The following is a 27,858-nucleotide window of genomic DNA, read 5'->3' as shown; positions in this document are numbered from 1 at the left end:
GGAGGGGATGGGGAGGGAGAAAAGAGGAGGGCGGAGAGGAGAGGGACAGCAGAGAGCCTCCCGCTGCTCTCTCTAGATAGAAGGGCGAGGCAGACTGATGAAGGGGCGGGGGATTAGACGCCTCTGCTAGCTGGACCTGCGACACCAGAGTGGCTCAGGGCGGCTGCCCTATTGTCGGCAATGCCTGAGGCTAGGGAATCCCCTGGAGAATCCTGAGGGCCAGCTGCACCGCCTTGGAAGGATCGCCAGAAGTTAGCCCCAAGGGTTCAGAGAAGCTCTCAGCTTTACAAGTAAGTTGTCTCCTTTCCCTTGCGTCCCTCCTCAGTCCAGGGACTCCCCAAGCCGGACCCTCACTAGGGGTCCTGTGGTTCTAAACAGGTTTCCCCCTACCGGAGCCTGTCCGGTTGTGACGGGATGTGGACAAGATCCGGCGGTCCGAAGTTCATCAAACTGAAACTGGCCTTAGTTGCCGGCCGCCCCAAGATGAGGAGTCCAGGCTCCCCAAGACTGTAAACGCCCTGCTCCCAGCACCAGACCCGGATACCTGTGCAAGGGAAACCTTCCATCTTTGGCTTGCCTGGCCAGGCCTTGGGAGGAGATAAAGAGAACCTTGCTCCCAGAAAGAGCTCTCTACCTTCAAGTGCTGACAGAGATGGTCGGGTAGGGAGAACCCCTGGACCGTAGACTCTCCGCCCCAGCTGCTTTCTAATCAAATTGGGAAAGTGCTTTTGTAGTACCAATCCTGTCAGCGTTGGTCACTACCTATATGCTTTCTTTCATTTTAAAACATTTCTGCGATCATTCAAAAGAAGGGTTAAAGATAAAAGCTGGAGGAAGACAATTACACTGTAGCTTTCTCTTGAAGGTGTCTCTCCTTGGAGATCTACTCCGTAGCCCCTGATTCTGTCAGGGTCTCCTTCAAATGCAAGGGCAGGCCACTGGGAGGGGGCTTTTTCTTTCCTGGGACTGTGAAGCAGACTTCATTCAGTGCTAGCTCCTCAAAATTTCGTGAGATATTCCCAAAAGGCAGTGGAGGAGGCTCTAGCCTGCCCAGTATCCATACCAAGAGCCCAGGGCCCTATCAAACACCAGGCAAACAGTCAGAACGTGCATGTTCACTCTGACTCTTCTCAGTTAAACAGAGACTAGCAATCCTGTTCCACAGGTTAGAAATGGAAACCCGGAGAGGGTGAGTAACTGAGCTTACAACAGGAGATTCTCATCAGTATCTGACTCCAAAGTATAGCAATTTTTTATCATAAGCAAGCTGCTGGTGACACGGGGCATGGGAATCCATTTGGAGAAGTAGGGGAAAGCAGCTAATACGTACAGAACCAGGATGTTGAGCCGGGACGGGGTTGCAAGCCCTGGATGCAAGCCCTGTGGGGCAGAACTAGGTTGTCTTGCTTTCTAGAGGGAACTAAAGCAAAAGGATCCTCTTGGACCCTAAAGGGAGGTTCTAATCTTCACAGTCCTCACCAGCTCCTGGCTTCAAATCCTGAACTTATTATTAAAGACTAACACTGTAAGGTGTTCTAGCTTCCCGGGATCCATACCTTCGATTAGATACAGTCTCTCTCCACCTCCTTTGTTATCTGAGAGATAGGCTATCACTACACAGACCTGCCTAGCCTAGAACTCACTATGTAGACCAGACTGACCTCACAGAAATCTGTCCACCTCTGGAGTGCTGGGATTAGAGGCGTGAGCCACCATGTCTGGTTCACATGAATGCAGTCTTGAATTCTATCCCAGGGTTTCCCAGGCTCTGGCAGGTGAACAGAGCAAAGTGATGCTGTGAGATTTATAAAAAGGATTGAATTGAGCTGTACCATCAAAGGCTTGGCTAGACTCCTTGGGATCATAGACTTTTGAACAGGTCTGGAATATTCTAGTCTTACAGGAAAAGGCTCAGCTTCCAGTGGGAGTCCTAGGGGACAGGGTGTACTTGGGAGCATGGCAGTATCAGACCATGGAAGAGGTACTATCACGGAGATAACTTAATCCTCCAACAACACCCAGGATCTTCCCCATATTTACAACCTAGCTGTCTGACAGAAAAAAGTGCCCATCACTCTGATGTAGCCTCTCCAAGATGGCTACCTACTGCTGGCTGGGCACTCAGAAGCAGCATTTCTTGCTTAAGAGCACATCTGCTTTAAGCATAAAATGAGTGCGTTCTATGCTCCATCTAGCAAGCAGGTCAGTTGTGGGAGGAGAGAAGGCAGGAGGGAGAGCAGGAGATGAATGGAGTTGGTCATCTCTTCTGCCCAGAGCTTTCTGCCTCTGTCCAGAGTTGTCCCAATACAGAAATTCCTACTCTGTATAAAGTTAGATCTCAGAAGGATTCCCCAGGATAGAGTCCTCTGAGGCTGCCTTCCACATCCTGGATATTCAGAACACCTCTTTTCGTGGGTCAGATGGATATAACAATATATCCTTGTGATTGCATTCTGTTGGCCTTACATCCTCTGGCACATGATACACAGGCTGCGAGGTCCCCTTAGGGACCTGACAAGTGTATGACTGGGTTTGTGATCCATGAATTGAATTGAGGAGCCTTCTAAGGCTACTGTGGTCATCTGTGATGAAGTTTACTACATAGCACTGTGTTCAGTCTCTGGTTCCCACTCCCTTCTATGATGCTGAGATTCTGAATACCTTCTGGGGTCAAGCCACCACGGGAGGGTATGCTGGAAGTTCAAATACCTGAAAACTCCATCCACTTCCGAACGCTATTTAAAATCAGCTCAGCATCCAGATGATCACCTAGAATGCACCAGGAATAAATAATTGTTGGAGCTTTTCAAATGTAATCATTTGGGCAGGGTTGTTTTCCATTTAAGAGAACGTTAGCTAAAGCTTGCCGGTATTTTCCAAGCCACTACTGACCAGATTTTTAGACTGGGGGTGGAGGACAATAGGACAAAATTGAGTGGTGGGGCAGGGACCTATGGGTGGCTCAGTGTGGCCATTTTTAGATTAAGCTTTTCACTGTGTGTGAAATGGTCACTGAGAGGCAGTGTTTCTGAGGGGCCCCTGACTACTACGACACTTGTCAGCCATGGAGAAAGTTTCCCTTCTCTTTGTCTTCCTTTTCTTCCCCTCTAGAGACAGGAGAATGGGAGTTTAGATAAAAAGAATTACAAGGAGAAATTTGAATAAAATTACCTGCATGTATTTTTTTTTCTAAAACAATTTAGGAAGTGTATTTCTTTGAAATTATTTTAAAAGCCAGGAGAGGAAATGCAATGGGAGGAACTGGGTGGCTGTCCTGGGTGTCTAGTTACTCCTACCTTGACTTTCTGATAAGGGAGCTATTATTGTCAACAGAGCCCAGGGTGACATCAGACTTTGCCAAGAGCCGTGTTAAAGCTAAATGTCAGAACCAAACCTTTAACACAGGACCCTGGAGATCCCGGCTAGAGCTTAAATATTAAGTTCTACTGTCAGTCCAGACCAGAGCAGGCTGGGAGCAAAGGTCAGGGATAATCTGACCAGTTAGCAGGTAGCAACAGCTCTTCCTGGTCTCCAAGGGCAAGTGCATAGGCTGACCAGAGATTCTGGGAGATGATAAAGGAGACAGAGAGGGGCTGGGATTGGCAGGAACCTCCTCATGGCCCTGACTTATCTGTTTAGGCTGGGAATGCTGCCTGTCTCTCAGCTTCTTTCCCATCCCAGGCTCCCAAATCTTACAACTAGGGAGATCTTAGTGGGAAAGGGGCAAAGCGAGAACCAAACAGACTCAGCTGCCATTTGGGACTGAGCCAGTGTTCTAAGATTCCATCCCTCAGCCATTTTGATACCAGCTCTGATACGTAAGCTTGGTGGACAGTGGATCAGAAGAGCGACCCATATATGATACTATCTCTGCCCTAAGAAGGTAGTTGTCTCTAATGCAAGAGAAACCATGGATGTCCAGGTCCTTAGGCCCCTTTACAAAGAAAAACTGTCATGACAGCCAGCTAACTTTCATAGCAGCACAGAAACCTCACTGAAGAGCAGCCTTCCCTGCCCTCGTCAGGTGGGCTTGCTTGTTTTGTAAACCCATCTTCGTCACGTGAACCTTAACAGTCACTCACATCCCTTCAGACCGCAAGGGAAGCTCCTGCCTTATGCAAGCTCTTGAGATAGAAGACAGACTCATTTGTACACCTTGCCTGCTCTACCCTGTGAGGGGGTGTGACTTACAGCCTAGTTGGCAGGTGACAAAAGAGACACAGGTAGAGAGTGGTTAGCAGGGCAGCCTCAATGAAGGCGTGCAGGGAAGGCGTCTATAGGGCCTGGCAAAAATAGATCTGCTTGGCCAGGAGGAGTGGCTTGCAGAGGAGTGAGTACCAGTAGACCCAGGACAGTAAGGGAACGAGATGAAGAGCAGAGCCTGAGAATTGGGGCACCCCGGGATGAGCATGTCGGTCCTGGGGAGCCTAGCCCCGCCTCATCTCTGCCTCTCCCTCCACTTCTGATAAACACTCACACCAGTACCGTTTTATTCACACACACACACACACCTCTGGCCTTCCTCACCTTTTATCTTTCCCCTTGTCCTCTCTCTTTGATCACCCTGTCCCTCAGGGCCTTCGTATCTTAGCCCCCACCCCCACCTATATTTTTAAAAACTACGTTCATCGTTCTCTCATTTCTTTTATTAAACTACTTTTTTTTTAGATCATTGTAGATTTGTGTGCAGTGTAAGCAATAACCATCAGGATGCACTACCAGATCCTTACCCGCTTTCTCTCATTACGAACATATGGCAAAACTGAAATGGTTGGCTACAAACCTATTCTTCCATATACATGGAGATCTTGTATGTTTCTCCAGATCACCACATAGGTACCCAGTCACCCTGCCCACCTCTCAACCCTGGCAGCTACTAATCTGCCTCTTATTTCATTTTTAGGGGATTGGCTTTTCACTCAATACAATTACTTGGAGATTTGAATTCCTTTGTGTCTGTGTATGTCTCTCTGTGTATATGTATGTATGTAGTATGTATGTATGTATGTAGTATGTATGTAGTATGTATGTATGTAGTATGTATGTGTGTAGTATGTACGGATGTAGTATGTATGTAGTATGTATGTATGTAGTATGTATGTAGTATGTATGCATGTAGTATGTATGTATGTAGTATGTATGTATGTGTAGTATGTATGTAGTATGTATGTATGTGTGTAGTATGTATGTATGTGTGTAATATGTATGTATGTAGTATGCATGTATGTAGTATGTATGTATATATGTAGTCTGTATGTATGTATGTATGTAGTATGTATGTGTGTAGTATGTATGTATGTATGTGTGTGTGTGTTGTTGCTGAAGGTCCATTGTATGAAAACATCACAGTTTATATAGTCATCTATCCATTAAAAGGCGTCTGAGTTGGTCACAGTTCAGAACTGTTATTAACAGTGCTTCTGTGACTATTGATGAACTGGTTTTATGTGACATAAGTTTCTATTTTTCCCCACAATAACTGCCCAGTAATACAATCTCTAAGTCATATAGTAGTGGTGTGTTTAGTTAAATAAAAAAAAAAAAGTCAAGGAGATGTATAGAGAGTGGTTAAGAACTCGTATTGCTCTTTGGATGGAATGGAATTTGGTTCCCTGCACCTGTATCTGGAAGCTCACGATCACTTGTAACTCACATGGGCCATCAAGTCTTCTCATGCTTGGCTCCTCCACAGGCTGTCCTGGCAGGTGAACCGTGTGGTGGAGAAGGGCAGGGACCACTGTCTGTCCAGGCAGAGCAAGCAGCTGAGGCTGACCTGGCCGCTGGCCTGATCACACTGGGCTGTGACTATTTATCAGATTGGAAACTGAAATCAGGATTTGCACAGTTTAGCACAAAGTGATACAGCCTAGCATGCAGCAAGTCTGGTTCATCCTTAGCACTGTATGGGCAGAAAGAAGGAAAGAGAAACTAGATGTGGAGTCTCTGTTCCCTTCCTCCTGTAGGCTCAAGGTTGGGTCAGCCTAGACAGGGCCATCACAGTGAAGAAGTCTTAGCTTGGTAGTTGATGTGTTCTATAAAAACAAAAGGAAGGAATATGTTTGATGGTGGCGCAGTATGGTGCTGAGGAGGAAGGGGGTGCCTCTGCAGGCCCATGCTGAGTTATCCCTTCCCCCTGAGGTACTAGCCACTCAACTGGTATATAGTAGAGTTTATTTAGGCCATGGGGAGGAGAGTTGAAGGGATAGTAGAGACAGAGAGGGAGAGAGAGTAGAGGAATAGAGGAGTAGAGGCCAGCCATAAACACATGGAGGTGGGGAGGGGAATAGGGAGAGAAGGGACAGAGGGGAAGAGAGCAAGAAAAAAAGAGAAGAGAGTGAGGAGAGGGCAAGCAGCCCCTTTTATAGTGAGTCGGGCATACCCAGCTGTTGCCAGGTAACTGTGGGGCAGAGCCTAGAAGAAATGCTAGTAATTAGTGTACAGAACCCACATGCACCCAGTAGGTTTCAGCTGTAATTCTGGGGGCCATACCTCCTGTACTCTGGCTCCCTGGTTTTTCCCCACGCCTGGCCCATTTGCTCCCCTCTCACACCCAATGCTGCTCTTCACCTTCACATAAACCTTTGTATATTCACCTCATCTGCTGTCTTGCTGTTTCCTCTTTGCAGGTCTGTGTGATACTCTCTAGTCATACCTCACAAACTGGCGCCAGCCCAGGAAATCTGTGCCCCCTACCCCAGGCCTTAGTGAGGAAACAAGGGTTTTTCACTTTGACTTAATTATTAATCCTCTTTATTATTTAATGCAGAATTCATACAGTGCAGGGTTACAAATAAGAAATGCATTAGAATTACACTATTTGCTTTCATAGACATGGCAGACTTTAAAAAGAAAAAAATATGGATACAAATGTGGGGTAAATATAAAATGAATTAATTTGACTTTCAAGCCCTTTTATACATAAATCATGCATCTTCTGCAGGGGACTGGGGGTGGGGAACTGCCTGTGGAATTTGCAAGCACACCACAGCCAAGTATCAAACTGAATGGCTGTGAGGAGCTGTGGGTAACCCTCAGCAGCTCTCCAGGGCAAGCCATAAAATAGCCCAGTTTAAGGAAGCTGCCAGTCAGTCCTCCCCATGGATGTACTTAAATGTTTTTTTAACTCATTGTTTTTTGTCTTTGTATTTACTTTGAAGGATTGAAATCCCTAAGGAGGATGCTAGATCTCTCCTCTCTCACAGTTGCAGAGAGAAAGGCTGTCTTCCTAAAAAGCTTACAAACACTACTTAGTCCCTTCTCTGCTTTTTATCTTAATCACAAACTCTCAGTATTTTTTTCTCTATAATGACAAGATGTCCCAGTGATTAGTCCTCGGCACTTCTAATTGGGTTCTTATTTCTCTCCAGCCCCCAGAAGCTGATGTAGGAGGCTTTATGACTTCCTTAGACAGCTGATAGGGAATCACCTAAGGAAGTTGTGGCATCCAGCAGCCAATTACCACCTTCACTGGGTAGCCCGAGGCTCTGAAGACCCCAAGCTCACCTTCTGGTGCTACTATGGAGCCACCTGACCCTTTTGTTGTGCAGCTAGAAGTCAGGGCCACCTGTGAGGCCTGCTGTGAACCATTCAGTGTCCCCATTACTTCCTCCATGTTTCTGAGAGCAGCTTCCCAGGAATGAGGGGCAGTACCTGTGTTCTCTCGGGTCCCTCTACTCTGGATCTCTACTAATGTTATCAGAGTCTCATGTGCCAGTGAAAGAACTTTGGAAAAACCCAACAGAACCGCAGAAGCCACTGCTATCCCATAGTGATAAGTCTGTATCATAGTTATGCCAGTCAGTGTTGTTTCATACCACACCTGCCCTGAACCCATGCCTATTAAAGTGAAGGGGGCAGGGATGTTACACTGGGATTTAGCGAGATAGGATCACCTGATAAGATGGCAAACAGTTCCTCAGTCCATGATTTCCATGGGCACTTTTCAGTTTCCACAAGGCAAGAGACAAGGGGTGGGGACCTACTGGAAAACAAGTGACCCAGAGAACAGCTGCAGCCAGGAGAGGCAGAATTAGAATTCAGAACCAAGATCACTAGATTCTAATGGAGAAGCGTGGACTCTGGAGTCAGACCAGAGTCAGCTCAGTGCTGGGCTCTACTTCTTGTTATATGGCCTCCAATGTGTTCCCTGCCTGCTCTGAAGCCCAGTCTCCATCTACACAATGGACACATAATATTTTCTACACAGTGTTGTCAAGTTAACATAGGTAAAGCCCCCAGTTCGGAATTGTCAGTGTGTGCACTTGCCTGAGCACACGCGCGCACACACACACACACACCACATCACTTCCAGAGCTTTTCTGTAAAGAAGTCAGTATTACATGCTGCAAGAGATACACTGAACACATGTTTAAAATAAAGTGGGAAGAGTCTGGAGCCATGGGGACCACACCACAAACGCCCATTTCTAAGGATGCCCTAATGATGTTGCTCTGGCCTTGGTATATAAGTCCAAACGAGGCACAGCTGAGTAACTGCAGCAACTTGAGTCCTCTGCCTTCCACCCCATCTTGACTCAACAGTAATTTGGCCTACAATGAATCCATTTGGGGGGCTCTCCTCTGAGGAGCAGAGGCAGCTAGGGTGCAGGCCGGGGGCATCCTGAGCAGAAGAGAAGGCAAGCCTGACACATCCCCAAGGACTGAGTCTGAGCAGAGCTGATGGAGAGGAGCCCTCAGCTAGCCCAGGCTTCTGCTCACAGATCCCTTTTATGGAGCTCTTCTCAGCCCAGACCCCAGCAACCATAGCCCTGCCCACGGTGATGACATGTCCCTTCTGACACCAGCTATTCCTAGAGTCACATTGTCCCTGGCTCTACACTCCACTGAGTGCCCTTTGCCCTGCTCCTGGCGCATGGCCTATGCTCACTCTCCTCTAAAGCCACATGTAATCTTATCACAATGGCTATGGGAGAGCCTCTGCCTAGGACCTTCTGCTTAGAGCAGAGATAAGAAAACCGCACACTTCCTGAGTTTTCATGAGCCCCTGGTAAATAGCAGCACCCAGGGTATAAGCACTGACACCTGCACTCAGCTCTACAGTCCTTCTATGCCACCATGACTGACTGCTAGTGATCGGCATCCATTGCATCTGAGACAGAAGGTAGCAGAGAGGTTGCCTGCTCTACTCTCTTGTGCTTACAGCGTCCCTGAAGGGCTTGCATTTGCAATCAGAACTCGCTTCCCATTGAGAACCACCACCACCACCATTAGTAAAATGCAGAACCATGGCTGGGTGCCTAGTGGGCTCTCTGCAGCCCTCTAGAAGAGGTGCTGGCTGGTGAGGAAAAGGTACATTCTTGGGGTAGAGGGTGCCCTAGCAAGCCAACTGCATGGCAGAATGGACTGGGAGGATGAGGTGGTAGGGAGTAGGCAGGGCTGGTGGGAACAAAGGAGACAGCCCATGACCTTTATCTATTGGGGAGTATGCCCAGACTGAAGCCTTTGCTTTCTTCTGCCCTGACTGACTGCTGCTGCTTGTGGCACTGAAGAGAAGAGAAAAGATTTGAGGAAGACATGTGCATCACTTGAGCCCTTAGTCCCAGGATCATCATCACTCAAAGTACAATCTACCTTTCCTGGGAGGAGAAGGACCCTCTCCAGCTCAGTAGCCCAGAAACAGCCTAAAGACAAAAGACAGACCATGCCCCGCGGATATCTTTTCTTTACCTTGCACAGTGTTTCCAAAGTTGAGTTCATTATCACCACATAAAATAGAATATCTGCTTTCAGTTTGCTTTTTAAAAAAATTGAGACAGAGTCCCATTACCTAGCCTAGCCTTGTCAAGGACTTGCTATGCAACCAAGACTGCACTCACACTTACCACCCTCTACTTCAGGCACCCCAGTGCTGGGGTTAGAGCCACTTGCCGCCATGCCCAGCTTCGTCTTCAGATCTTTTCACTTCCAGACTTTCTAGAATACTGTCAGGACATAATCCTTCCAGAAGTGAACGTGTACACGGCTTGCTACAGTCCCCACCATGCCTTTCCATGTCCCACAAACTTGGAACATTTTTGTTTACCATTGACCATCTGTTTGGATAATTGCTTTTTTCCTAGACTAAAAGAGAATCAAGTATTTCAAGTCTTTATACAAATCATCCAATGCAAACTAGATTTGGAGACACATACAATCCCAACCACACTCCAGAGGTGGAGACAGGAGGATCAGAAGGTTCAAGATCCTCTTTGGCTGGAGGACAGCCTGGGATGGTGAGTCCCCATATTTAAAAGATGTAAAACAGGGTGTGAGAAAACATTACATGTGAATTAAAATATGAGAAAGGCTGCAATTTGCATCAGTCTGATAAGTAGCTATGCAGTGTCCTTCCAGAGGGAGCCCAGCACAGCAGCTACTCAGTGGCCTCTCATACTTGCTTTTGTAGGTGGCAGAGGTCGTCACTCATCTTGGCTTCTGTTTGCTGCCAGCATGCACAGTGCACTCAGCAGAGTATTCAGGAGGAGTGAAGTATTTGCCTTGGCTCCTTGGTAGAGGCAGACTCACCCAGATGAAGAGTAACCCAGGGATGGGTATTTAGGATGGAACCTGTAACTATGGCTGATGGTCTCCTTTGTAGGATCTGCTCTCTAAGCAGACACTTCCTAGAGGAAAAAGAGGGCAGAGTTAGTGATTCTGTCAGAAGAGTTGATGGTCCATAAACCATAGGGGCTCTCAATCTCCTTGGAACAATGAGGGACACTTGGGATGTTGACCTATGGCTCACAGGATATCAAGAGGGAAGAGCGAGGGCAGAGAAGACAGCCCCGGTGAGAACAAGCAAAGAAGCAGCCATGCCACTGACAGCCTGAGAAACACAGCAGTCAATCTTAATTGGCTTCCTGACACAGATCAGGTGTCTGTCCATCTGACTGCAAGCTGGGTCAGGTTGTCTTGAAGCCATGAAAGCACAGAGCAACTCGGTCGGACTCTGAGGGTTGGTGGGGAGCAGTCAGCACTCAGAGCATGTCAAGAGGAACCTGGCTCTGCCACTCAGACACTGCAGTCTTAAGCAAGCTGCTAACTGACTGTGATTTTTGTGATTTCAAAATCAAACTAAACTTCATAGGTGTGTGTGAGAAGATACAGTACATAGGCACCCAGCACAGAAACCGGCTAGGTATTGGATACCTGAGCCATTATTCCTGTTTGGCCCTCATGTCAAGGTTGTGTTGCTCTGTTTCCTGTAGGCACTCTCTGTATGAAAGTTCTGCTGACCCTCACTCACCTCCTCAGCCACACCAAGTTAAGAACTCTGCCTTAGATTTCATGTCATTCTCTACAGAGCTGACCTGTTGGTCATTGTGTTCTCAGGAGTCCTGTGAGTCGGTTGAAAGCAGAGAATAGAGTTGTAGTCTTTACTCACTTGCCTACTAGAGATCCCTGGAACCAGAGCTGGCTGCCCTTTGCACTCAGGGTGGAGGTAGCCCTGTCTCTCAGGAAGATACTGAAGGCCATGAGCAATGATGTCACTGGGATACCTTGGGAAAAAAATGCGGACTCAAATTTCGGAAAAACCCCAGACCCAACAATAGCTCCATTTATGGAAGGCATATCAAAGCTGGTGTGGTGAGCTTCTAGGTTCTTCTACCTCCAAAGCCCAGAAAAACACAGGTGTTCAGTGGGAACTCATTAACTGACTAATTGGCTGGCTGGCTGGGTAAAGTCTTGCATCTCGTTCCCTTGAATTTTTATACTTAGTACCTTATGTGCTATGACCCAAATTCACCTAGACATACCAGCCAGGAAATCAAGAATAGACCTCACCTAAGTTGATAAACTCAACTGCTGCAGTATGATGAGATTTCTCAGTGAAGTCCCTGTTGGGTTTTTAAAGATTTATTTCTGCTGGTCTTTGTGCCATTAAGCCTCAGACTGAGAAAAAAAAAAAAAGTGTTTCAATTTAAGAATACGTTTGAAAAGCTGGAAAATCAAGATTAGCCCCTAGGGAAAAGCCAATTTTTTGGTGTGGTTTACACACAGGCTCTTGGGGCTGGGGGAGCATAGATTGGGCCTTCATTAAGGAAGAGACCACAAAGTGAGGAGAATGGACCTTACCCAGTAGTAAATTGTACCAACCCACCCCCACCCATAACTCCGAGCCCTGCTAATCCACTGTTTCAGGGACAGTGCTTCTGTCTTCTCTTCACATCCATCCCTGGCGTCTGGCAGTCTTGCCATGATTTCTGTGTCCATCCGGAGAAGTCTGTAATTATCTGGGACTTTTCTCCTGACAGCTGGGCGGCCACCAGCAGACTGGGGGACAGAAAAGATATGAGAGGAGAATTGTGTTTGTTTGTTTATTTGTTTGTTTGTTTGGTTGGTTGGTTGGTTGGTTGGTTTGGTTTGAATTTTCAAGACAGGGTTTCTCTGTGTAGCCCTGGTTGTCCTGGAATTGGTTCTGTAGACCAAGCTGTCCTTAAACTCAGAGATCCACTTGCCTCTGCCTCGAGAGTGCTGAAATTAAAGGTGTGTACCACCATGTCCTTCGTGTTTTGTCCCAGTAGGCATGCCTAGCCTTCTGGGCTAGGAGGGTGTCAAAAACCTCCATCTGTCACATTCTGCAAGGCCAGGCTGAAAGCCTCAGGTCTCTGTACTCCTGGGTTCTCACTGAGTTCTGAAGCTTCAGATCTTAAGGGCTCCCAAACTCCCTGCTCGGGGATCACATTCTAATGCTCACCTCCTCAGAGCTGCTCTCCGGAAAAGACTTTCTTGGCCCCACTGTCCATGAGGCCCCTTCCTCCCCAAAGCATCTGCTGCTGGAGGTTCCCAGTAAAGGGTAGCATCTCAGGAACAGGAAGCAAGCAAGCTGTTATAGACTGTGCAGACCAGCCTCAGAGAAACTGCTCACAGTCTCTGCCTCAGCTCTGCCTGAAGTAAACCAGCCAAAAGGAAACATTCTAAGAGAGTTCTCCGGACACTGTCTTGGGAGATGAGGCAAGGGGTTCCTATCTGTGGTGTGGAAAGTGGAGAAATCTGAATTTACAAACAGAGTTTACTCACCAGCACAGTCTTGGGGGTTGGGGGGAGGCTTAAAAATAATAATCACATCATGCGCCCTTGGTGAGATTGTCAAGCTCCAGTTTTCCCCTTTTGCAAAACAAAGACAGTCTCCCTCACTATGAAGGATATGGAGGCCATGGGGTCACGAGGCTCCCGTCCTTGACCTTAGGACTCCCTGCTCACCTTCCTTGACTAGTGGTGCACTTAGTGTCTGTGAACTGAGGTGACCTGGTTAGTGGCCAGTAGATCCTACGTTGAGCATCTAGCTCTGCCCTGTCTCCATTTCTGCCACAGCAGACGACCACATACCTAATGTCTCAGAACAGCATCCACTTAGCATCAGAGGTGCAGCCACGCAGCGATCATGACCCTGCTCAGTTCTCACAGAGAGAACTTCCTCTTCCCTCCTCCTAGGGATCTGAGACATACAGTCTCTGTCCTTGTAGGATTGTGGCTGCCTTGCGAGCCATCTCTTCTGTGTTCCCAGAGGCAGTCACTTTCTTGCTGTATAGACCCTTCTGTCTTTAAAGAAAAGAAGAGACCTATTGACTCCTGCCTTTTAGGAAAGCCAAGATCTTCAAAGGGTAGCTATAATTAGACCAGGTTGACATCACCTTCAAACTGTACCAACCATGGGAGCAGAATCCCCAAGTCGTGGGGCTTCAAGGAGTGTCTATAGGAATAGAGATCATGGGGCACTTAGAATTTTGCTTGGTTAAATGCTCTTCTCTGTACTGGATATAGACACTGTTTATAGTGCCTTTAACACTCCATGCTAATCAGGGCACATTCGAGAGGAGCAAGCCACCAACCTGCTTGGAGCATTTTCATATTTTAACACTGCAGTGCAGTAGTTACGAGGAAGTTGGGGTTCTTCTTGTAGATCCTTAGTCTTGTTAATAAAGGAGTTTAAACACAGACTCAGAAGGACGCTCTAGGTGCATTTTATTCGAGTTTGGAAGAAAACCTCTAGGCCAGACAAGCTGAAGAAAGGATAGGTGAGAGGAAGCAAGATAGCCATGCCATTTACATTAGAATTCAAGAAGCAGCTCTGTGGTGGAAACAAGAGGAGCTGTAGGCTGAAGTGTCAGGGAATGTAGAGGTAGGATTTCGGATGGTATCCAAGCAAGCAAGCAACCAACCAAGCAACAAACAAACAAATGATATACAGAGAAGGAAAAGTGATTGTTCTCGTTGTTTAGTTAGAACTTAGAAAACTGGGCAGGGTTAGCAGTGCACATGGCAGAAGCATTTTTAAAAAGCATTTTATTTTATGTTATGGGTATTTTGCATACATGTATGTCTGTATACCATATTCAGACAAGGCTGACTGAGGTCAGAAGAGGGCATTGAATCCCCTGGAAGTGGAGTTAGAAATAGTTGTGAGTTGTCATGTAGGTGCTGGGAATTGAACCCAAGGCCTCTGGAAGAACAGCCAGTGTTCCTGACCAATAAGCCACCTCTCCAGTCCCACGGCAGAAATGTCAAAAGTAGCCACATTGGAATATAAGTGTGTCCTTCCCATTAGAGGTAATTGTCCCTTAAATTGACTTAGCAAGCCTTCACCAGAATCAGCTTTCCTGTGGGATAGTCTCCTGTCCAGTGACTGACAGGCCTAGCTGGATTAACTCTTTTGTTGTTCTTATATTTTCTCATATATCAAATTTTGATCATATTCTTTCCCCTTCCCCAACTCCTTCCAGATTTTACCCACCTCCCTCCCCACCCAACTTCATGTTCTTTTCTCGCTGAGTTTCACCTTCCCAGCAGACATCAGGTGGGAAGAGTTTCTGTGTTAGGGATAGCACTTTGTGTCCTTTTCCCTTCTCGCTGCTGGGATATTTGTCTGGCTTGAACTTATATACGTCTTATGTATGCTGCCACACCCTCTGTGTGTTCATATATGTATTAGTTCCGTTGTGTCTGGAAAACAGTTTCCTTGGAGTCATCCACACCTCTGGCTCTTATAATCATTCTCCTTCTCTTCCATAAAGATCCCTAATCCTTAGTGGTGGTGGGGGTGAGTAGGTGGGTGGTGGGGTGGTATTGATAAAGACATCTCATTAGGACTGAGTACTATACAGTCTTTTACTTCCTGCAGGTTATGCAGTTGTGGGTCTCTGTGTTAATTCCAAACCACTGCAAGAAGAAGCTTCTCTCATGAGGTTGAGCAATGCACAGGCCTATGGGTTCAGTAATACGTTATTAGGAATCATTTTATTGCTTTTATTGCCATGTTTCTTTAGCACGATAATAGTAGCATGTTTTCCTCCAAGGTCCATGGTCTATCTAGTCTAGTTCTTGGCCTCTTTAGCAGTGTCCAGTATGGATTAATACTATAGAGTAGTCATTAAATCCAATTTTGAAGAAGTGGTTGGTAGGACCCATTACATTTGTGCCACTATTGCCCATCTTGCAGGCAGGTCTCTGTTGTAGGCTGCAGAGTTTATATCACTGAGTGATACTGATGATTACCTTTCTCCTCTGATAGCATGTGGAGAACCTTCCAGCAACATGAATGTTAGTCAGTAGGGGTGAAGCTTCCATTTGGGCACCAGGTCAATTTCTCCATGTTTGACATAAGTGTTGTCTTCAACAACAAGCCTTACCACAAGGGTATGGAGTATAAGTAGTCAAGTGTGATGTTTTGGAAGGGAAATCTAAAGGATCCCATTGGCCAGTGACTCAACATTAACTTTTTTCCTTATTTATTTTCCAGACAGGGTCTCTCTACAAGACCCTAGCTGTCCTGGAACTTATTATATAGACTGGGCTGTCCTAGAACTCACAGAAATCTGCTTGCCCTTGCCTTTGTCTCCTAAGTGCTGGGATTAAAGCCATGTGCCACCATGCCCAGCTTCAACATTAACTCTCAAAGGAGGAGATAATAGTGTATCATGTTCTAATATTTACTGCAGATCTGGACTACAGATTACTTTTTTAACTAGAAGGAAGTTATGGTCCATTAATAGGCCTCAGTAAAGCTCTGAAACATCTACCCTTTCATCTGATGTTTTAAAGCTTACATTTGAGCAAAGATGATGCTTTTCCTGGCCACCATCGATGGTCTCCGTTGCTTTCAAAGCTTCTCTAAATACCTAGCACACTTAATCAGATTTACCCAGTATAGTACCCAGATCTCTAAACAGGGACATGAGTACATCCTCCTCTGTATGCCTTTCTCTAATGTGGTCTATCACATGTCCCAAATCTTAAAGCATTCAGATGGTAACCTACCACATGTTAGAGAAAGAGAAAGGAAGAATCCAGTAAGATGTTTGTGACTCCCATTTTCATAGGTGGGAAACTAAGACTCTTAATCCAGTGTTCTGTCCAAAAAAGCGAGTATTGCTCTTATCAGATTGCTACACAGAGACTCCTGGACTCCTGACATCCTAGACCACCCCATGGTCCTGAGCTTTTTTGCACTGTGCTGGATGTCTCGGGGGATCCTTTGCCCCAAGGTCTATTTAACGAGTGTCAGTTTCACTTGTGCACCAGTTCAAATACAGCTCCTTTGATCTGGCCTCTTCTGAGTCTCTTCACCTGTGTTTTATATCAAAGGGACTAACCTTCTTTGCAGGACTTGAAGCTGTCTTTGTGGAGACCTTTCAGTGTGTTCTAGTAACTCTTCCCATCCACAGGCAAAAGGGGCAACCAGAAGATATGAGCAGTGACAGCGTGACCAGGTGTAATAGGATTCAGTTAGATCAGGGGCTTAAAGAGAGCAGCCAGGATACTCAGCGTGCCTCTTGGCCATCCTGTGCCTTTGTGCCTCCCTTGCTGGTACACACAGCTCTGTACACACTATGGAGTCAAAGAAGCAGGGCTGAGATGTGATGGTAGGCTGAGCCCGTGTTTGCCTGCTCCACTACTCTGTGTCTAGCTCCCCGCTCAGGGGTTGGACTTTAGTAGCTCCACAATTAATGAATGTAAAATTAATTCTAGAACCTGATTTTAAGTCTTCCCATATTGTCCCTGAAAATCTCTTTGAATGGCTGGGCACACAAGCAATGGAGGCCAGGATTTTCCAGGACCAGCCTGCTTTTAAGTTTTAAAGAAATCTGTGTAATAATGGTTCCATGGTCAAGCAGCTTAATGCCCACATTGTAAACACCACTGAGAATTTATGTGCTTGAATTTTAGATGTTTCTTCTCTCTGTATGCTTAAAATTTGGGATAATTGAGCATTACATTCCATTTAAATTCAAGGTGGGAGAGGTTATAAATTTATACAGTCATACAGCTTAACCACACAGATATAGTCTGAAGAAAACGCACCATTAGGTGATTTTGTAGAGCTTGTTTATACAAATTAAGACAGCCAAGAGCAGGCTGTATTACTGTACGACATTGTCTTAGGGGGCCAGTGTTGTCTATGCAGTCTGCTGTTGATCATAGTACTATTATCTGGCACAGGACTGCATTTTACTAATATTTGTATCCTTTGTAGTGTTCCCCATAATGGCCCCTCAGGCAAGGGGGGGGGGAAGAAAACAGTAGCTGAGTTATATAGCAAGGGAAACTGAGGCAGACACAGATAAAACTGTCTTTTCAATGACCCACAGAGCGAGTCTGTGCATATAGAGCTCAAATCCAAGTCCTACCCTTGGTAGTTATGATCAAACACTGGATTGGAGGTAACTTACAGGAGAAACAGTTTGCTTGGGCTTGAAGGTGTAGCCCATCACAGCAGAGAAGACACAGCCGGAGGAGCAGCTGGAACCACCAGCAGTGAGAACTTGCTCACATTGGGGCAGATCAGAAGTCAAAGAAGGGGAGGAACTTCCAGGGCTCAGTTTGCTGTCTCCTTCCTTTTTTGATTAAATTTGGGATGACCACGGGGTACTGCTGTCTACAATCAGGGTGAGTCTCCCCTCTTCAGGTTTATCTCTCTGAATACATCCTCATAGAGAAGCCCAAACTTTTATCTCATTAATGACCTACAGAGTTCTTAACCCGACCAAAGACTCTACAACTTAGTCATCACACTCTGGATGCCATAAGGAATATTTTAGTTGTATGCATGGCTCTTAACTCAGAAACTTGCAGACTTCTCGTAGAGCAAAACTTTTTCAGACATGGGCAGAGGTGTCCTAGAAAATACCATTGTGCTTCTAGTACACCACCGGGCTCTCTCCTATAAGATGGCATGAAGGGTATTTAAGAAAAAAAATAGTAAAGAAACGATACAGAAAATCAGCAGAGCTGAAGGCAGAGTACACTTTCCCATGTGCCCAGATTAGCCATTCTCATGGCCCTGCTGTAGCCCTGCCCAGCATGTGTGGTTAGAACTCACTGCAACACTTCAGTTGGAACCTATGTGGGCTATCACAGCTGGATCCCCAGGAGCACAGGGGCTTTGGGGTCACCAGCTTTAGGAATCTCTGGTCAGATTCTTGGTACACAGACTCACCCAGGGGTGGAACAAAATCCTAAATAGTGCTCCGTAAAGATGGTCCACACGTTTTCCTTCTTCCGTCATTTATCTTTGTAAATGCCACATTTGAGAGCAGGGAGCAGGTGGCTGTGTGCAGTGTGGAAATGGCCAATGGATGTCTGAAACAAATGGCCCCTTGAAAGCATGAGTCTTCAATATGACATTTTTAAAGGTTACCTTGAAATTGCTGTAGCCACCTAGGTGGCAAAGGAAAAGATGTGCTAGAGTCATAAGATTTCTCAGGATAGCCAAAATTACCTTGGTTGGCCAATGGGAGCAGATGGTTCAGTGGTCTATGTCATTGGTATTTTGATATTGTCCCCACTCATCTCTACAGTCTTGTGATCTGTGCCAAAAAGAATTCATACAATATGTAGAGAATATAATTAGAAGACAGAGTTTATTACAAAGTAGCACAGGACACCCTCAAGGGGTAAGAACAAACAATGAACAAAAAGAACATTGTGTCAATGTATATTGTAGACAGATCACACTATTTCTAGTAGACCTGAAATAGACAGATGTTTTGGGTTCATGATCTTTTGCTTTGATAAAATACTCTGAGCAAAAGCAACTTGTGGGAAGAAAGAGTTCATTTGGCTTATAACTTTCAAGTCACCTTCCATCATTGAGATCACGGCAGGAATTCAGGGCAAGAACTTGAAGCAAAAGAATACTGGTTGCTAGCTAATCTCTGACTTGCTCCCTGGCCCATGTTCAGCTAGCATTCTTATATAACTCAGACCCACTTGTCCAAGGATAGTGCCACCTATAGTGGGCTATGCTCTTCTGTACCAATCATCAGTCAAGACAGTCTCTCACAGACACGGCCAAAAGCCAATCTGGCATAGGCAGTCTCTCAAGTGAGACGCTCTCCTGAGGTGACTCTAAAAAGTGTCAAGTTGACAGCTGAAGCTAACTAGTACAACATCTTCTCCAAGAGGAATTTTCCTGTCCAGATGATTAGTGGGCTAATTTTGACTGACTCTTACAGGAGCTGGCACTGGTGTGTATAGAATACACACTAGTAGACCTGAAACCAGCTTTTAAATAGTTATAAACAGATGTTCTCAGAGAATTAGGATGTCCATCGAAGAACCAGATTTGACTCAGGTCCTGTTCCTCTGACTAATAACTAGAGCCCTACAGTTCCTGCCCTAGGTGTCACATGATCTTGATTATAAAAAAGCGTTCCAAACCTCACGTCTGCCAAGCCTGCTAATTTCTAATTGGCTACCTATCTGTTTATAGAACACTTACCAGAATGGTTCCAAGTAGTTCTATAAAATCCTCAAAACCAGCATTAGAGAACCTCCCACAAGAGAGTGCCAGCAACTGGATTCCAAAGAGAAACATACCAAAGCCCAGGGTGAATGTCCAGAGTGTGTGCTGGATTCAAGCCTGCAGGAGAAAAATGTTACCTCAGGGGGTCCCAGAGGGGTAAAGATATTTTGTTTCTTTGTCAGTGCAACAAAGAAAATGATGGCCTGTGAGAATTATACACCCAAGAAAGAGTATTCTTGTGAAACCCAAGGAAAAATGTTTACCTAGGATCCCCTATGGTGTCATATGCCAGGATCAGAGCTCAAAGAAAATTCTGAAATTAGCAGTCTGTTATCCAAAGTTTGAGCCACAGAATACCATCATGTCTTTAGGGTTAAGCCTCTGGGCTAGAGCAAGGTAAAACCGGATTCCAAACCTATATTGGCTAAATGCTGCTTCAAGCATCATTTCCTCAACTGGAAAAAAAAAATGGACAGATTAGCTCAGCATGGTGGCATACCCCAGCCATATCACCACCACAGCCTCAACAGGAATGTGCATGTTTGAGCCCAGCCTGGGCTACACAGTAGCCTCCCAATCAACCTGAGACTATGTTAAAATAAAGGATAGACAAAAATAACTTTAACAGTAAAAGAAAAATGGACAGGCTATAACCATCTCATCACTTGTGGTAGGATTAAACAAGAAAATGGAGCTGCATTTTCCTAGCTCAGCTCCTGCCCCCCCAACCCCCACCCCCAGTAAGCTGTTCTCAGTAACCAGAGGGGTTCACATTCTTCCCTGTCTTTATCAGAGTCTCAAAGCATTTTAAGTGGGCTTGTGTAGAATGCCAAGAAGGCAATAGATGGAACACTCCAAGTCTCCATGTGTCTCTTTGAAGTGGCATGCCCTCTAAAAGCAGTCCTTTTGAAAGCCTTGGGGTACGAACAATCCATCTGTCTCAATTGCTCAGGACTAACTAGATCAGATTTTTCACGGGTGCATCTACACAGTGGTCTGTCATTTCAATAAGCACTCAGACGGCCAGGCTCCCCACTCAGACAGTAGGAGTGACCACTCACTGAACCAGACACATGCTGCCTCATCCTTTCTGTCAGCTGCTAGAGGATCCCCAGCAAAAAGAAAGGAAAGAGAGGATTTTAAAGGACAGCACAGGCTTGGGGACAGGTAAGTAGGAATCCAACATCAGCCTTCATACACTCCTCAGATCTTCCCCTGCTTTCTTATACATCCTTCCATTCTTCACACGGTGGTGCTGTTAAACCATAGTGTGTGTCACATAATCTATCCCAGGTGTCTGGAATGTAGCAAGCAATGAAAAGGCACAAAATCCTGTTCCTGAGGACCTTCTATCCTAACAAAATATTAGAAATCCACGTGAGAGGAAGGAGAAATGTCTCAGTGGTTAAGAACACTGGCCGATCTTGGAGAAAGCCTGGGTTCCATTCCTACCACCCATATGGCAGCTGGCAACTGTCTGTAACTCCATGCCCAGGAGATCTGATGCCTTTTCTGGTTCCATTGGCACAGGAATGCACATGTTGTACATACCTGTACAGGCAAAACATACATACATATTAAAAAATAGTAATAATGGGGATTGCAATCTTTAACTCCAGAAGACTAGATTATAAATTGTAAATGTCATTATAAATGACAATCCCGTGAGAGTTCCCAGAAGGAAGTAACCTCCAGTTCCAAATCTGTACTAATCAGGGCAGAGCACTTCACTAATACTATTGTCATTTTCATTCACTGTATCTCAGCTATGGCCGGTGATTTTAGGAATGCTGTGAATCAAGACATGGAGATAGGAGTCACTTCCCAGGACCACAAGAAGATTCCCAAACAGGCTCGGGATTACATCCCCATTGCCACGGACCGCACCCGCCTGCTGGCAGAAGGCAAGAAGCCACGTCAGCGCTACATGGAGAAGACAGGCAAGTGTAACGTGCACCACGGCAACGTTCAGGAAACCTACCGCTACCTAAGTGACCTCTTCACCACCCTGGTGGACCTCAAATGGCGCTTCAACCTTCTGGTCTTCACCATGGTCTACACCATCACCTGGCTATTCTTTGGCTTCATTTGGTGGCTCATTGCTTATGTCCGAGGTGATCTGGATCACGTGGGTGACCAAGAATGGATCCCTTGTGTTGAAAACCTTAGCGGTTTTGTGTCTGCTTTCCTGTTCTCCATTGAGACAGAAACGACCATTGGGTATGGTTTCAGAGTCATTACGGAGAAGTGTCCAGAGGGGATCATACTCCTTCTGGTGCAGGCTATCCTGGGCTCGATTGTTAATGCCTTCATGGTGGGGTGTATGTTTGTAAAGATCAGCCAGCCAAAGAAGCGAGCAGAGACCCTCATGTTTTCCAACAATGCCGTCATCTCCATGCGGGATGAGAAACTGTGCCTCATGTTCCGGGTAGGGGACCTCCGAAACTCCCATATCGTGGAGGCCTCCATCCGTGCCAAGCTTATCAAATCCCGGCAGACCAAAGAAGGGGAATTCATCCCCTTGAACCAGACTGACATTAACGTGGGCTTTGACACCGGTGATGACCGCCTCTTCCTGGTCTCTCCGCTCATCATCTCCCACGAGATCAATGAGAAGAGCCCTTTCTGGGAGATGTCTCGTGCTCAACTGGAACAGGAAGAGTTCGAAGTCGTGGTCATACTAGAAGGGATGGTAGAAGCAACAGGTAAGACATTTTGCCCTCCTCAACTATATGATCCCCTTCCTATTCCGTGGAGTTTAGCCTGCTGGGGCTCTCGCAGGTGCAAGTTTGTGTGCAAGAATCCCAAGATGACAGTGAGGGTACTTCTATCCCTAATGTGACCCAAGGAGCAGTTACCCAAGATAGAGCACCTGCAATAGCTAACACGGGCTGGACTCACCACCTTTTAGGCATGGTTCTAGATTTTAAATACGAATTACAACATTGGGCCTCTAACACCTCCATAAAAGAGAAGTTCATGGTTTAGAAACAGAAGCTTAAATGTAAAAAAGCACTACCAAGCCAGGAGGATCCCAGAGCCAGCCCTCATGTCCAATAGGACAAAATGCTTCCTGTCCTAAGACATGCATGAAGTGATGTGGAAACCTGGGCTGAGTAAGAGAGGTGGCAATGTTTTAGAGTGAGATTTCGTAGCTTTATACATCAGTGGTTCTCAATCTACCTAATGCTATGATCCTTAAATGCAGTTTCTCATGTTATGGTAATCCCCATCAGCCATAAAATTATTTTGTTGCTACTTTATAATTCATAATTTTACTGCTGTCACAAATCATAATGTAAACATCTGTTATTCAGGACATAGGATATACAACCCCTGTCGGGGTCGTGATAAAATATTTTGACTTAAAGCAACTTGGAAGAGGAAAAGGTTTATTCTTTATTCATCTTCTAGGTCCATCACTGGCAGAACTCAGGACAGGAACTCCATACAAACCATGAAGGCATACTGCTTACTGGCTTGCTCCCTCTTGCTTTCTCAACTTGCTTTCTTATACAGCACAGACCCACCTGTCTCAGGATAGTATCATCTAAGAGGGCTGGATCCTCCTACAACAATCATTAAACAAAACAACAACACCAACAACACACACACACACCACAAACCAATCTGATGGAGGCATTTGAGATTTCCCTCTTTCCAGGGGACTCTGGCTTGTGTTACAAAATTAGCTAGTTCAGACAGTACCCAGTATGCAGCCTTTCTTAAGTTCACAGGTATTCCCCCACAACCCTTCTGTTTAAGAGGATCTACCCTCCGGATCTGTTAAAAGCCACAGGCATTACCCTCATGGTCAGCCCTCCTGCTTCTTGGGAAGGAGAGCCCATCAGATAGATGCTGTATCCACCCTCCTTCTCCTTCTGTCTCCTTATTTCATCAGGTGGACTGAGCAGTGTACTAATGCTAGTGCTGACCTGTTCAAAAGTCACCCAGGCTCAGAATACTACATCCGCTTCAAAACCTTGCAAATAGTATTTATTTGATTTTCATCCCTTTTACAGATACGGATACTGGACCCCAAAAGGCCTAGGTGGACATTAAGCATTCATACTCCGGCTTTCAGTTACAAGTCTCCAGCTTTTATTTACACACCACACTGGACCCTAAGATGTTAGAGGCTTGTTAAAGGTGGACAAGCGTACCTTGTCAGCCCTTGGGTGTCTGGTTACTGGCTGGAGGCCTCAGACAGGACCTCTATAAGCCTTCCCAGTTCCAAGTCGGAGTCAGGCAGGGTGATGGCAGGCCCTAGGGACTGTGCCAAAGGCTGCCTGGCCATCTGCTGGAGGGCCGGAGCCTAGCCAGGAAGCATATGGTGGCAGCTGGAGGAGCCCCTGGGGCTGAGGGCAGTCAGGAAGCAGGAAGCTGATTCGTGTACATGGGGACTCTAGGGTCAGTGTGTCCTTGGTAACACGATCAGCATAGAACATAGGACCATTTTCTAGGGAAGAAGCTCTTCTCTGAGGTCCTGAAGAGAGGATCAGCCATAAACAGTCTCATGAATCCCTGGTGATGTGTTCTCTACGACCAGCTGTGCCATAGGAGAGCACCCACAGACCACCCAGCAGAGGGAGTAGGTGCTGAGCCAGTTTGCCCGATCTTCTCACATTTCCCTGAAAGTCCTATCCTATACCATCCTGCCCTAACACAACCTGTGCTAGCTAATCTATGTTCTCTGTGGAACTATGAGGGACACTGAGACCACCTACTCACAAATGACCTGAGTTGTTCCATTGTCATGCTCATGGAACCCAGCCTTGGCATGAATTCAGGCCCAGTTTGAGCAGCATAGTTCTTCCATATCATTCCTATGTGAGTCTGAGCAATGTGCTTGTCTTGTCTGCAAATGAAGAGGGTCGGTATCATGTGCTGGTGGGAAAACTAACTGAGTGCCACAGATGAGACTCAGAGCTGATATGTTCATTGAAAGGTAACAGTTGCAAGCAGCCAGGGTCTCTGGCTAAAGGCTAGCCTATGCCATTTCCCTAAAGGACAAACAGAAAGAACAATAGGAAGAGTCCTATGGGACCTCTGCAGGTATTCTTGTAGGAGTCCTGTGCTAGGGTCTTTTCAGAGTCTCAGAAGCCTGCAGGGACAGAGTGGGGTGTCTAGACTGGCCAGTATCCAGCTTGGGTGTTTTTACCTCTGCTGGGCTCATTGGTATACAACCAGGGTGAGGCCTGAATGGATAGTCCTGAGTCGGGCAAGTATCACCCTGAGAGCAAAGAGACGGATGCTTTGGGGGACCCAGGCTCAGGTGAATGGAAAGCAGCTTTTTGGTTTTGCTCTGGTTTGTATGATCCCTCTCCCAGAGAAGACCTAGTTAGGAACCGGAGAAGGCTTAGAGTGGGAAATGGAGAAGGCCTAGGTGGGAACTGGAGAGGAGCTAAGTGGGACCTGGAGAAGGCTTTCCTTCAGTATCTAAAGAGCACAAGTTAGTCTTTCCTTGGATAGAATGTGAAATAAAAACTTGTTTTTCTGTGACCTTAAGCACAGAGGCTTCCTCATCCATAAACAAAACGGCCCTCCCTCTCAGGAGAGGAAGCAACACCTAAAAATAACCCAGCCATGGCAGGGCTGCTCAGAGAACTAGATGCATTGGAGCATCCTCAGATCTAGAAGCCAGGCTGGGTGTTAGTTTGCTCCCCTTCCTGTACGTGTATGCATGCTTGTTTGTGGATACATGTATGTGTTCATGAGTGTACACACTTCCGGTGTATGTCCACCCAAAATTATTCCCCTGTGTTGTGATGTCTGCCTGCTTCTCTCTGTTCCCTCACCCTGAACTTATCTTGTTCAAACCCTGGTCCTGCCTCCTTTCCAGTCTCAGCCTGATACTCCTAAATGCCGCTTTCAAAACTGATGTCCTTGTCTGCACGTATTTTCTTTCCCCCACTCTCTTTAACATCCAGAAGTGTATTCTAGAATCTCACTTGTTCATTGGTTGTTTTCTTCCCTCATAGTAGTTTGAGCTCCTCCAGGACAGGGATCATCTCATATTCAGCCTCACCTTCCAGGTCCCTGACACAAAGAAGTTCAAGAGATGCTTGAAAAATTGTTGGAGGAATTGATGACTAGATAGATAGTTGGAGGGATGGAGGGTGTCTTACCTACTCTTCTATTGCTGTGAAGGGACACCATGACCAAAGCAATTTATGAAAGAAAGCATTTACTTGGGAGCTTACTTACAGTTTCTACAGGGTTAGTCCATTTGTATCATGGGAGGTATCATGGCAGTGGCATGCCAGCATAGTGCTGGAGCAGTAGCTGAGAGCTTACATCTTATCTTCAGGTATCAGACAGAGAGGAGGGTGGGGGGACTGGGCCCGACATCAGCTTTTGAAACCTCAATTCTCAACCCCCAGTAACATCTCCAACAAGGCCACACCTCCTAATCCTTCCTAAACAGTCTACTAGCTAGAAGCCAAATATTCAAATATATGAGCCTACGGCGGCCATTATCATTTAAGCCACTACAGAGAGATAGATGGACAGATGATTTAATGGCCCAATATTGGTTTGATTGAGTAAATGGATGGACAGATAATGAATACATAGTTACATGAGTAGATGGATGATGGAACAGATGAATAGATGACTGGATGTATAGACGTACATATAAGTGGCTGGCTGGCTGGATGGATGGATGGATGGATGCTTCTTAATGCATGTGGCTTCTGTTTCCCCAGGCATGACTTGCCAAGCACGGAGCTCTTACATGGACACAGAGGTGCTCTGGGGTCACCGATTCACACCAGTTCTCACCTTGGAAAAGGGCTTCTATGAGGTGGACTACAACACTTTCCACGACACTTATGAGACCAACACACCCAGCTGCTGTGCCAAGGAGCTGGCGGAAATGAAGCGGAACGGTCGGCTCCTCCAGTACCTTCCCAGTCCTCCCTTGCTTGGGGGTTGTGCTGAGGCTGGGAAAGAGGCTGAGCAGGATGAAGAGGATGAACCCAATGGGCTGAGTGTGTCCCAGGCAACAAGGGGCTCAATGTGAAATCTGTGTGCTACCCAGAGCCTCTTCTTGCCAGACACCAAGGAGCCTGGAAAGCCAGAGAGGCCAATTAGTTGAACAAGCTTTGTGGGGCCCCAGGAGTATGGGAGCTCTACAGAGAGGAACAGTGTGTTGAGGCCTCGAATCTCTTCCTCAGGGCCTCGAAGAAAGTAGCCTTGCCTAGGCTTTCTGAGAAGTGCTTTCTAGGCCTCTGTGAGTGAGAACATTAGCTGTCACCAGAGTGGGATTCTTGACAAGAGTTCTAGGGTGGTATCTATCCTCTCTCTGATTACTGGAGCCTGCCTGCTCACTTTCCTCCCTGATTCTAGGTCTCTCAGCACAATCCCTGAGGTCTGCTGCTCGAGGGAGGTAATTCTGTCTATGGATGCTCAGGCCTCCAGCGGGGGACAAGTTCACAGAGGCCTTCCAGGGGCAATGCATTTTAGTTTGAGGCCAAAACCCACTGATTAATAGCTTCTTAGCAAGGCCTCTGATACTACCTAGTGTGTGTTTTCCTCTTCTGTGTCGAGTGGACACTGAGGCTTACAGGGTAATTGATTTAATTAGAGCGGCCCTAGGACACTGAGTGCTTAGGAGCACACGCAATGTTGTCTTCACAATTGCCTGACACCCCTAGTCATACTGTGCCCTGTGCTTCAAAAGAGAGCCCCCCCCCCCCCGCCCAGCAGTTGTACCTTTCGTGAGACTATTTGGCCCGAGAACTACAAAGAACCTGTAAAATGGTCCTGGGGAACACGTGAATTTCAGAGCGAAAGATGAGCTCGCTGGTACTAACATAGGGATGGCAGACAGGAAAGAGACACAAGGATAATTTTAAAATAAGTATCTGGAGCCTAGTGTAGTGATGCATGCCTGTAATCCTAGCGTTTGGCAGGCTGAGGCAGAATTGAGAATTTGAAGCCAGCCCGGGATGTATAGCCCTGTCTCAAAAAAAAGCAAGAGACAAACGAACAACCCAGGAAACATCTGCCAGAGTTGTTGCATGGGGGCTCCTCGGAGAAAAGTGGGCTATGAAACACAAGTGACAAGTGGCCATAACAGCATCTTCACTGCCAAGCCGAGGGCAGACCAGA

The 27,858-nt window shown here is 46.3% G+C and overlaps 1 protein-coding gene and 1 long non-coding RNA gene across 2 annotated transcripts; one reads left to right on the top strand and one right to left on the bottom strand.

Annotated features, from left to right (window-relative positions):
* Nucleotides 1-98: 98 nt before the first annotated feature.
* LOC114616688 (G protein-activated inward rectifier potassium channel 4) lies at nucleotides 99-26,767 on the top strand. The gene is made up of 3 exons (XM_028762121.1): nucleotides 99-290; nucleotides 21,510-22,448; nucleotides 26,451-26,767. The coding sequence occupies exons 2-3, from the start codon at nucleotides 21,512-21,514 to the stop codon at nucleotides 26,765-26,767; spliced, it is 1,254 nt and encodes a 417-aa protein (XP_028617954.1). The 5' UTR covers nucleotides 99-290; nucleotides 21,510-21,511.
* LOC114616689 lies at nucleotides 18,540-19,843 on the bottom strand. Its single transcript, XR_003710673.1, has 3 exons — nucleotides 19,720-19,843; nucleotides 18,718-18,805; nucleotides 18,540-18,578 (listed from the first exon to the last, which is right to left on the bottom strand). It is a non-coding gene; the product is annotated as an uncharacterized LOC114616689 (long non-coding RNA).
* Nucleotides 26,768-27,858: the final 1,091 nt, after the last annotated feature.

The sequence above is a fragment of the Grammomys surdaster genome, unplaced genomic scaffold, assembly GCF_004785775.1.
Source record: "Grammomys surdaster isolate TR1022 unplaced genomic scaffold, NIH_TR_1.0 332987, whole genome shotgun sequence".
In the NCBI taxonomy this organism is placed as follows: domain Eukaryota; kingdom Metazoa; phylum Chordata; class Mammalia; order Rodentia; family Muridae; genus Grammomys; species Grammomys surdaster.
Note: the sequence above shows the minus strand (reverse complement) of the source record. Positions and strands in the feature narration are given on the sequence as shown.

Bases quoted from the DNA above. Each gene is read 5' to 3' on its own strand.
- LOC114616688 (XM_028762121.1), top strand. From the start codon at position 21,512: ATGGCCGGTGATTTTAGGAATGCTGTGAATCAAGACATGGAGATAGGA. The intron at 22,449-26,450 runs GTAAGACATTTT...CTGTTTCCCCAG, and splicing joins AGGGATGGTAGAAGCAACAG to GCATGACTTGCCAAGCACGG.